This window comes from Pundamilia nyererei, unplaced genomic scaffold (assembly GCF_000239375.1).
Source record: "Pundamilia nyererei isolate P.nyererei 1_Seehausen unplaced genomic scaffold, PunNye1.0 scaffold00041, whole genome shotgun sequence".
Lineage (NCBI taxonomy): Eukaryota > Metazoa > Chordata > Actinopteri > Cichliformes > Cichlidae > Pundamilia > Pundamilia nyererei.
Window position 1 is genome coordinate 933,500 of NW_005187442.1, and position 11,796 is coordinate 945,295.

Below are 11,796 nucleotides of genomic sequence, written 5' to 3' on the forward strand. Positions count from 1 at the left end.
AGAAAAGGTCCTCAGGTTTGATTATTCATTGCTCAAGCAATTCAAACAGTTAAAAAAAGTTTTCTGCTGATTAACAGACTGCATATTAAAAAGATCAAAGATTGGTGTCCAGTCATCTCCTTCTCAACCCAGGATGTGAACCACTGCAGTAAACTACCGTTTCCCACATGCTAAATTCTGACCTTAACACATATGATTAAGCAAAGTGAAAAAAAATGAAACCACAGCCCCCCTCCTACCCCTCACACCAAGAGACCTTGTTGGTCCCCTGATACCAGTTTGGGCGCCACAGTGAAACAAGTCGCCAGTTATTCCCTGTGGATCGAGGCTACTGGTGACATGTCATCAAAATTTAACATAACTGACTACATGTAGAGCACTCTTGTTCTCTTTTTTTCCAGTAATGAAAAAAATAAAGGAAATCCCCTATTTTTTTTTCCCCTTATTCGATCAGCTGTGTAATCACAGCCAGGGTTCCGTTTTGAAACTTTACTAAATGTCCAGGCGGTGGCTGCCTGGGAGTGTTTGTGCTCACGCAGAAGGAAGAACTACTACACGAATAATCTATTTAATTATTTCACTAAAGGTCAGCGGTGAAATCCCTTCAGGTCAAAGCGTGTTAAGAGCAGCTGACCCCCCCGGGTCACAGCAGCAAATATTGAGACGTGGCAGTTAACTAGTGGCGTCAAGACACTGACAAATAGTCAGACAGCTTCCGTTCACGACTTTCAAAATAAAACGACTGGCAGCGGAAGTTTGTTGGAACTCATAGGAATGAAAGTCGTTGCTTTTAATTTGAATACAGGAAAGGCTTTAACACCCATTTTATTTGAGAAATGTCTGGTAACTGACAATTGGAAAAACAATTGCTTGCAAAGAGTTTTTGCTGTGAAAGACACTGTCATGCGATTAAACGGTCATGTAGCTTTGCTACCCAAGTCAAGTGTTTAGGTTTTACCCAGATTCTAGAAACTTAAAGACAAGACAAAGGGAAACTTTCAACATGTAAAGCAATAATACGAAAACGCTGTAGTTTGTGCACAGCTGCTTTTTTAAACCCGTTTCCTCCTACCTTGAGAGCAACGCATAGATTGTTACTTTGACTGCGACCAGAGCAACATTTTTTTCCTTCCCCAAACTTGTAAAATTTAAAACACAAAAACAGCACGAACGACAAACCCGCGAAACTGATAACAGCTAAATTAACAGGCAATCTTATGAGCAACCGTTTCTACAAAGCGGGAATCGCTTTACGTGGGATTTCAAGTTAGAGCTTAGAGTTTGCCGCAGGCTTTGCCATCTTAAAACAGCTGAGGGAGACGAGAGAAGGAAAAAAGGAATGCGAGTTCATCTCACCTCAAACATCAGTCCAATCAGAATGAAAATCACCAAACCGAATACGATGTCAGCATGGTTTTGAATTAAGAACTCCTGGCTGAAGAAAGGATAGCTCTTATTTCTTCGGCGAAATGCCATGTCAACACAATGGACTTTTCCCTTCTGTTTTAAAAATCAGAATTTTTCTGACTACGAAGTTCAGTGAGTTAACTTTCTCGGCGACGTACGCATGCGCGTCGTCTTAAAGGGCCAGAGCCATAAATACCTTCTTTGGGTCGATTTACACAAAGTTAGATTCAGTCTGCCTTGTCAGACTCATTATAACCACTTTTGCAGCTGCATGCAGAATTGGCATAAAATGTTGTGCAAAAGTCTTGAGCTATCCCTGTTTTCTTTGTATTTTGCTTCCAAGGAGCCATATTTTCTTGCATCATTTGGTAAATGGTAAATGGCCTGTATTTGTATAGCGCTTTACTAGTCCCTAAGGACCCCAAAGCGCTTCACACAACCAGTCATCCACCCATTCACACACTGGTGATGGCAAGCTACATTGTAGCTACAGCCACCCTGGGGCGCACTGACAGAGGCTGCCGGACACTGGCGCCACCACCAGTAGGCAACGGGTGAAGTGTCTTGCCCAAGGACACAACGACCGAGACTGTCCAAGCCGGGGCTCGAATCGGCAACCTTCCGATTACAAGGCGAACTCCCAACTCTTGAGCAATAGTTTTTCCGTGTTCTCTGAAGGTCTTTAAAGTTTTTCACTCATTTTCATTATCAAACTGTTTTCAGAGGAATGTAGATAACAGAAAACTAAGCAAAGAACCTAGTTTAAATTGTATCTTTAGGGACTTTGTTACTAGCAGCCTGCGTAATTTGCTCCTTTAGTTTCTTTAGTTTAAATCTAAAAATAAAAAATAAAAAATAAAAAAAGGCAACGACAACATAGTGGACAAAATTGTATTTTTGCAGCAACAACATGATTCCCAAAGCCTTATTAGTGTTGGCTTTGGCACATGTTGATTTATGTGCAGTATGTTCTTAAATAAATCTGAGGACAAATAGAGGACAAAAGAATCTCCAGCAGATGAAGTGTATCTGAATGTTATGCCCTTAAAGAGGTGGGGTGGAATTCAACACAGGACTTAAGAGATGAATCAGGCCCTTCAGCGGATCCATCTACAATTCAGTTCAGTTCAGTTGCCTCAAGGCACTTTATATTGTGAAGTAAAGTGCCTGTAATTATAAGAAAGACATGCTGTGGAATGGAGCCAGAGATTAATAATAACTATTGATTACATGCAGAGTGGTGTATAAACACATAGTGAGTGAAAAAAGGGTGAGTGAAGAAGAAACACTCATCATGCATTATGTCAAGCCCCTGCAGCTGAGACCTATTGCAGCACAACTAAGGGAGGATTCAGGATCACCTGATCCAGCCCTAACTATATGCTTGATCAAAAAGGAAAGTTATAAGCCAAATCTTAAAAGTAGAGAGTGTCTTTCTCCTGAATCCAAACTGGAGCTGGTCCCACAGACGAGGCGACTGGAAGCTGAAGGCAGTGCCTTTGCATTCTGCCCCCATTCTACTTTTAACCACAAGTAAACCAGGAGTCTGAGCGCAAAGTGCTGTGTGGTCTTTAAGATAAAATGGGACCTGATTATACAAGGTCTTGAATGTGATAAGAAGGATTAGGTCATCCTGATAATAATGAATTACAGTAGCCCAGCGTAGAAGTAATAAATGCATGAACTAGTTTTTCAGCATCAGTCTGAGGTTGATGGTTCTAGTTCTAGAGATACTGAGCAAATGGAAATTCTGGTCAACAGTGACTCCGAGTCCTCAGTGTTACTTGAGGCCAATGTTTTGGGTTTTTTCTTTTTGTTTTTTTAACCTTTATTTATACAGGTATGCCCATTGAGATTTGATGTCTCTTTACAAAACACAACTCTTTCGGACAAACACATTAAAATTGCATTCAATAAAAGAAACAATAAAAGAAGCAATAAAACGTAATGCCATCTAGAGTAAGCATCATGTTACGTACCATATTTCAAAGCGTTTTAGGGCTGAGTTCAATAACCTCAGTGTTATCTGAATATAGGAACAGGAAATTCAAGGTCATCCAGGTATTCATGTCTTTAAGACATTCCTGCAGTTTAAGTAATCTATGTGTGTTATCTGGCTTCGAGGATAGATCAAGTTGGCTATCATATGCATAGAAGTAAAAACATATGCTATGCCTTCTAGTGATACTGCCTACAGAAACATATACGTCATTGTGTAAAGATGACACACCATTTACATGAACAAATTGGAGACTATTAGATAGATATGATTCTAACCACTTTAATACCTAAAGCATGCTCCAATCACTGTAATAAAATATTAAGGTCAACCGTATCGAATGCAGCACTGAGATCTACCAGGACAAGCACAAAGATGAGGTCCACTGTCAGGGACCATAAGATCTTTTGTTACCTTCACTAATGCTGTTTTTGTACTGTGAGGCATTCTGAAACCTGACTGAAACTCTTCAAATAAACCATTCCTTTCAGTTCGCTGACTCAAGAACTTTTGAGATAAAAGGAAGGTTGGTGATTGGCCTATAATTAGCTAAACAGCTGTGTCGAGGGATGGCTTTTTAAATAAAGAATTACTTACTTGAAGCCTACAGCCTACAGTGTCTACAGCCATTTGTAAAACATGGTGGAGGTTCTGTCATGATTTCGGGCTGTATTTTACTCAGTGGTGTTGGAGATCCTGTCAAAAGAATTTTGAACACAGAAAAATACCGATAATGATTTACTATGCAATCCTAGAAAGCATCTGATTGGCAAGAGCTTAATTTTTCAGCATGACAATGATCTCAAACACACTTTCAGTGCAATAAAAGCATAACTGGACAGAAAAAAAACACAATAAAACACTAGCAGTGTGGGATCATCTTGACATAAAACGGAACAAAAGGCAGCCAACATCCAAAGAAGAGCTTTGAATGTCCTTCAAGAAGCCCGGAGAACTATTTCTGAAGTCTCCTTCAGGAGCCTAAATTCCAAGAAAGCTTGCCTAAGATAGCTGGCCATCTCAAATGTTAACTTCAAAGGTGATTAGAACTGTAAAGAAACGAGTTCTTTCCCCACTTTATATACTATATTTCCATGGATGTTTGCATGTTTCAATAAATACTAAGCGATGGTTGGGTCAAGACTGCACATCACCGTACTTTGCTCAAAAGAATAAAACACTCGACACATCTTCACTCCACTCACCTAAACGTGTATTGTATTTATTGCTTATTCAGAGCCACCAGTGGCTTTACACTTCACAGTTCAAAATGTCATATAGGCAGTCAGCTGGGCATGAGAGAAAACCCAGCATAATTTCACTGCTTTGTTAGTGGACTTTAATCCTGTTACAGAACACAATAAGGGGCAAAGTACATTTGGCCCCTGCCAATAGTAATCAAGAGCACATACAAAAAAAAAAAAAAAAAATCACCACAAATATCTCATAAGCATCTTTTCACTTTGTTGCAGAACATATGAAAGCTTTGAGACGTTAGTGCCTGAGACATTGTTTCATTTCCAACAAAACGTAAATTGCAAAAACAATTCCGCAATTACATGGTCAACATGTAAATCAACACATCAAACAGTTTCCCTAGGCCCACACACCAGCCCTGCTCAAAGCGATGCCTGTTAACATCATACAAAAGATAACCTATCTGAGAGTCAAAGTGTCAGTTTTTTGTTTTGTTTTTTTGATAAAAAAAGAAGAAGAAGAAGAAAAAAAAATCACAGCATCACAGCAACAGACATATGATACAGAAGATATTTGTGCTTTTAGGAAGCCAAAAGGCTCTGGCTTATAGTGAGATGGTTATGATTCAGAGGTCAGACACTCCGGCCATTGAAAGATACAGGATTAGTTTCTCTATTTTCATAGCTGCTGGCAACTGACATGAGTAACAGCAGTTTTAGTGCGTATTAAAGAGATCATCCCCCTTTTTAAGATCATGAAGCATCTGCGTACTTGATGATGTTTATTGATACAACTAATGCCTACTTCCTTATTACGTAGTTTCGGTCTTGACCGACCGGTGTTCATTTTGTTGCACAGTATAATTGTTATTATTCTTGAGGCTTAAGTTCACTGTGACCAAAAGAATGAAAATGCCAGCTGAACATCAGGCAGAAGGTGTGTCTGAGCTCTACACACAACCTTTGTGGTAAATGAGCTCTACTGAAGGCTTTACTCTGTGTCCGGCTTTTGGGCAAAGGAATGCTTTTGTAGAAAAATCGTTTATGCTTTGAGAGGATTACTCCACAATTGTTGCATACGCCCCACAGTGTACTAAATATATGTGTATACATAAAAGGAGAAATTACTGCCAGCTTTCTAATTCTACAATGCTGGACTGCTGAAAAAGCACTCCCTTTAAAAGCTGGTGTACTCCTTTAATGTTGGATACGTTTTTACTTCTTCCCTGATTCTGTCACATGTAAGCTAAAAGTTTTCATCCTCATCCCTTCGGGATAATATGAGCTGCTTTCTTGGACCTTTAAGATGAGGGACACTGGAAGGGGAGTCTAACACCCCTGAGTCCAATTTAGGGGTGGAAATACATCGTGGTCCAACCCGGCCCATGAGTCCACGGACATCTCTGTGAAGGGCTGGATCACTAGGGATTGAGTTGAGGCGAACGCCTTGCTCCAGAGCCCCAAGGTCCCGGTCCAAACGGGGGTTACTGGCGCTGCTTGGAGATTGGGGATCGGCGCTGAAGTATAAGGTTGAACTTGATTCTGTAGGGCAGAAATAGGGCTCTGGGCTGTCTCCAAACATTGATTTACCCTCTGGTGAGCTGCGTTTGAAATCCGATGTGGGCGACTCCATCGGGCTCTCCATCTCCAGACTGTCGTCTTCTTCCGGTTGTTCAGTCGACGTGGGTTCGCTTACGCTCTGGAACTCGTCTTTACAGTCCGAGAGGGGTGCCAGACCTTTCCCCTGAGACTCGGAGGTGGAGACACCCTCACAGCTTCCTCCAGCTGTAATTGTGATGCCCTCGTTACTTTTAAATTCTTGGTTGTACTCCTCTATGTCTAGTACGGCCGCTGCTCCCCCAGCCCCATACGCCCTGTTGATTTTACCAAGATCTCCTGTTTTCAGAGCAAGGCGGATCAAGAGCCAGTGGTGATGGTAACACGGACAGGAGCTGTTAGGCCTGCCCCCGCAGTTCCCTGGATGCTCCAGCAGAGAACCAGCAACACCTGAGAGGGAGAAGCTGCCATGGTTTTGAATAGAATGAGATGGCAAACTTTTGTCCCCAAGAGAGAAGGAGGACTCCCCTTGTTCTATGCATGTACTGCCCATGTGGTTGTGGTTTGTTCCCTGGGAGATCTCTGTGGACTTGGGGTGCAGGAACCGGTAGTATAGGACAAGAGAGGTAGCACCTAAGAAGCAAAGGAATAGGAAATATAAATATTTAGTGGCCCAGGTATGTTTTGGTCTTTCACAAGCAATTAGCTGACTGCACAGTCTGAATCACAGAGGGAGGCTGCAGCAGAGATCACAACAGCCACTCTGGCTGTTACTATATTAATTCTATCGTGCATATCAACCTCACACACAAAATTCAAGGTTTCACTTATTTTTTGCCTTCTTACGATCCCATCTCCACTCTTACGTATTCAGATAAAGAGATTTACAATATCCTGCACAGTAAAATCTCACATATAAAGAGTATTGCAAGTAGGGCAGCATATCGGTAGCTATGTTTGTTGTACAACAATACCTCTAAGAATTTGTGAATAAACACGGGGGGATTTATCACTTAGGTATGACAGAAACTAATAAACAGTGTGACATCATTCTAACTATGACTAATCTCCCAATACAAACAGCAAATTCTCTAGAAACAAATGACTCACCGAGGAGAAAGCCACACAGCACAGTGGTGGGAAGGGTCATGCTGTCCCATGATGCTTCGCTCAGGAAGTCAGAGGCGGCCAGCAGCAGAGTGGCGTTCTCTACAAGCATGAACTGAAGAAGGAGAGAAGGTCGCACCATCAGTCATCTGTAGACAGCTTTACGTCACTGTGGGCTTAGCACACAGAGGTGAGGATGACATTGCAAACTTATGTATCTATATCTGTTTGTCCCTGCTGCCCTGTGAGTAGGCAGATGAGACAAAGCTGCACAAAACAACATAATGAAAACAGAAAAAAAAAAAGAAAAGTTGAAGAATAATAACTTTAACTCGTGCCGTACTGCATAAAAACTGGCCATGCGGAAGCGCGAGGGTCCATCTTTGATGTTGAGGAAGAGGAAGACGTGGATGAGCCCCATGACGCCATTAAAAGCACGCCAACACCAGGGGCCGGTGCAGATGTCTGGTTGCTGTGATACCAGCCAAAAGGAGGCCGTGAGCCAGTGAAAACCTGAAGGTCAACATAAAAATAGAATAGAAGGTCTACAAGTGCAACACAGGATCCATATACAGTGTGCAACGCTGATGCAGAGGCGAAACAGAAAACTGGATCAAGAGGACATGTCACAGTGCTCTGAGGATAATTACATAACTCAGAGGTTAAATGTGAGTTAATAGAAAATGGGGTTTTTTAAGCTCAAAGGAATTTCACATGGAAATCTGTGCGTGTACTAGTCATTGAGTCTCCTGGACCCTTTAATGTAATACTAGTTTAATATAACTGTGCACTTTCTCCGGCTTTCAAGTGTCTTAACAAAATAAAAGTCGCTTCTCAGTGCTCACCTGCTACTCCACAAACCCACCAATTAAAAACCCTGGCAAAGAATGTGAGGCAGGTCACCCTGGCACCCAGCATGCATGCCCTCCACACCAGCTGGCACAGCAGGGCTGCTGGAGGCATGGCCAGGTGGCCTGGTCTTATCAGACAGCAGGCTCGGCTGTACAGCACCAGGGCCCACGCAATAGACAGCACACACAAGCCACAGCAATACGCCACTGTAGATAAAACATGCATAAAAAAAAATGTAATATAACAAGTTACAGGCCATAAACATCACACGGATCCCGTGATTCAACTGAACATAAAATTACCTGGTGATGCGATGCCCACATCAGTAGACACCACGATGTACGCCTGCAGCAGGCTCTGAGGCAGCGTGAGGACAAGGGCTTCCAGCAGCCAAAGGGCAGCAACATCTGCCTGCTGCATAACAGCAGCTCCCAGATCAGCCACTGAGCCCTGCATGCGCAGCACAGACCTCATGCAGTCCCACAACCTGCCAGAAGATGGAGACAAAAACCAGAGGAGGCATAAAATATAACCGACTCAGTAAGGTTTCAGAGTGATGTGAATTTTTTGGTTTTTTTGCCCTGTACTTTAACAAAAACTAAAAATTATTACATTCTATAAACATAGTCTGCTTTTGTAATGTATCTACGTAAAGTACATCGAATGGAAAAAACGAGCTTACCTTTTGAAGATGCCCAAGTGCAGGATGTGTATAACAGAGAGGTAGCATCGCCTGTCATCACCATCATCATAGTACCACTTCACACTTAGCAGCTGAACTGCTGTCCCCGGTAGAAAGAGGCCAAGTGTGAGGCCTGCCCACTGTGTCTCCTCATTCCAAAGGTAAAACCCTATACAGTAGATCACTGACACACAAACACACACAGAAAAAGAACAAACACCCAGATGCACAATGATATCTTCTAATGGGATGGCGCAAGCTCACAGAAAAGACACCAGAGTCATTCCACACCACTTTAAAACAGCCATTAGCTGTTTCTTAGCTTCACTGGTACAGCTTTATCAATGTGCCACTCTACTGATAATCTAAATAGCCATTCATTTATGCACGCATTCACTTTTGAAATTTTTAATTATGGCAGAATGTCTAAAGTGTGAAGCTCAGGCAGCAGCACAGTATTTTTATCTTCTGGTAATGATATACTTGCTGAAGACAAAGTCACACTCTGTACACATCCAGGTATCCTCCTGGTGTCCTGACCTTGCCCCATTGATCTGCACAGTCAGGAAATCATAACGCTGTGCTGCACCTTGTTTTCAATACAGATCCTAGATGTGCAAAAAATGACTTGGGAAAAACAAGTGTTTATTGTGTTCAATCATATTTTGGGGGAGGTGTAAGGTGGAGAATTATAATTTAAAAGTTGGGCATTATGCGAATATTGATCAGCGACGGCAATTTAGTAACACTTAATTAAAGTCACTAGTTAAATTCAATAACTAATAGGCTGTGTTATCCTGTTTTACGATCACAGGAGGTCTCGGGGGGCCCAGTTTGGCCAACAAAGGTGGACTAACCAACGCCGATATTGGATTGCAGTGCACACGGAATTCAGCTATGTTTTCCCGTTCAGTACTAACGGCTGTGCCATAGCATCTCCCAAATGTGCTTCTTCTAACGTGAAGTACGGCCGCAGCTGAGACGGCTCGAGCACGTAGCATTATTTTCAATCACATTACGGCAAAAGAAAAGAAAAAGAAAGCCCAACATCTATTTTCCACGAGGTTGAGTTTCAACACGGCAAGCAAGCTAGCAGCACGCTAGCGCTTGGAATCCCCACTTACGAGCGCTCCGCTCGGCCACAATAACCAGCCCCGACACGGCGAGCAGGACCGCCTGGCACCACGCTATCCAGCACCCGCTCCGCCGCGCCGCCGACGGTATCCTGCGGGCGACCGCTCCTGCGGCGTTTATCATGATGCGGATAGGTGGGAAGGAGGACACACCGATGACATTATCCTGGGCATCCTTTGGCCCCCGCTTGGTACATCCGCTCTCCTCCTCCTCCTCTTCTTCTTCTTCTTCTCCCGCTGCCTGCCCCCTGTCAAAATATCTGACGTCACAGCACGGTTTAAAGGTGCATCAGTTTAGCGAGCCTCTCCTCCCTCCACCGTGGAAACCTCTTCTGCATCACGGTCTATTTCTTCAAATCTTTTGTAACGGCGGTGCTGCATCTTACTTGGTAGACTGGTGATAGACGGCAGACTGATCTGAGCGTGAATTTCCTCGCATGTGGAGGTCGCAGGTCACGGTGAGCGCTGTTTACAGCTGTGGCTCTGGTGCGTTTTTTGTCTGCCATGCCCGACTTTAGAACAATAAATAAAGTTCATCCCCCACATCACACCGGTGCACATCTCTGTGTCCTTTATAATCGGGTTTCAAGGGGCCAAAAGCAGAAAAAGCTCCCATATTATGTGTGTTAACGCTGTCTAGGCCGAATAGTGTTTTCTATTTTGGCACTTGATCGTGACTTAACCTTAAGAGTACACCAAATCCGAATGTTTAGCCCTAAGATAACGACTTCTGTGGAAGAAGACTGCAGTTGCTATTCATAAGCAGGACTTGTGTTACTTGTTGACTCTGACTTGCTTTATTTATTAATTAATTTATTTTCTACTTTATGTGCTTTCATGTTATATTTGTTTTAACAATTTTTTGTCATTTTGAAAAAAAACCCAACAGGTTTTAATCTAATGGGGCTTTCTGGTAAAATCAAGTTTTAAATAATAAACACTGAATAAAAAGGAAGATTTAATTTCAATTAATTGAAGGTCATGACAACAGCTGGAGTCTTTCTTTAATCGTTCATGCACCACTTACAGTAGTTCTACGCCCCATATTTCGAGGACTGTGTCACGATTGTGTCATTTTGAAAGCCATTAATGACACCTACTTGACCCACCACTTCTTTAATTTACTTTCTTAAATGGAGAAAAAGCTCCAGAGCAGTTTACAAGAGCCCCATTACCTCATCATCACTCGCATAAATTGGCACTTTGTTTTTAACCCTTTCCACAACTACACTATTTTAGGTTGTAGTAAAAGAACCACAGAAGGATACTGGATAGAAAATCCTGTAATAATTCTTGAGTATAGCAAGTATAGCTGTGTTAATATAGAGATATGGTTGCAGTTTTATTCACAAGCCTGCGCTGTACGAATCAGCGTTCATTGTGAATAAAAGTAGTCATCTTAAGTCTGTTTTGTTCTCTTTGTTTGAGTTTTAATTTATTTATATGTCTTACTAAAACTGTGGAGTCACACAGTGTGAGTGAAATGTCTGACAACTGCCTAATACCAAAACTCAAATATAGATATACGTGTATAAAATTATTCACAGGATATTGATCATGAAGATAATCTTGTTCAATTTTGTGTGTGTGTGTTTTGTTTTTTTTTTCCTTCCATGATGACGGGTTGGTATTTACTGGTTGTGAGTATCCCAAGACTCATAACAGGATGTTTATCTGCAACTCCGATTCAGAACTGTATACTCACCCAGAAGGCAAGTTGAGGTTTCTTTTTGCTGTCATTTCAGTGCTTAACCCACTTACATTATGAAGTCATGCTTGTACAGTAATAGTTACGTGAATCACGGGACACAATTACGCATACATACACAAACAGAAACATTCAGTCTCACGCTAAAAAACACA

General features: G+C 42.1%; 2 protein-coding genes across 2 annotated transcripts in view; both read right to left on the reverse strand.

Annotated features, from left to right (window-relative positions):
• The window catches only part of tram2 (translocation associated membrane protein 2), a 7,567-nt gene extending 5,987 nt beyond the window's left edge, over positions 1–1,580 (reverse strand). The window contains exon 1 of the mRNA XM_005731026.1: positions 1,357–1,580. Coding sequence (XP_005731083.1) covers positions 1,357–1,476 — 120 coding nt within the window. The 5' untranslated portion in view covers positions 1,477–1,580. The remainder of the gene's footprint in view (positions 1–1,356) is intronic.
• Positions 1,581–4,605: 3,025 nt separating this feature from the next.
• Positions 4,606–10,324, reverse strand: xkr5a (XK related 5a). The gene is made up of 7 exons (XM_005731027.1): positions 9,925–10,324; positions 8,801–8,984; positions 8,421–8,605; positions 8,112–8,324; positions 7,610–7,779; positions 7,270–7,381; positions 4,606–6,792 (listed from the first exon to the last, which is right to left on the reverse strand). The coding sequence occupies exons 1-7, from the start codon at positions 10,055–10,057 to the stop codon at positions 5,849–5,851; spliced, it is 1,941 nt and encodes a 646-aa protein (XP_005731084.1). The 5' UTR covers positions 10,058–10,324; the 3' UTR covers positions 4,606–5,848.
• Positions 10,325–11,796: the final 1,472 nt, after the last annotated feature.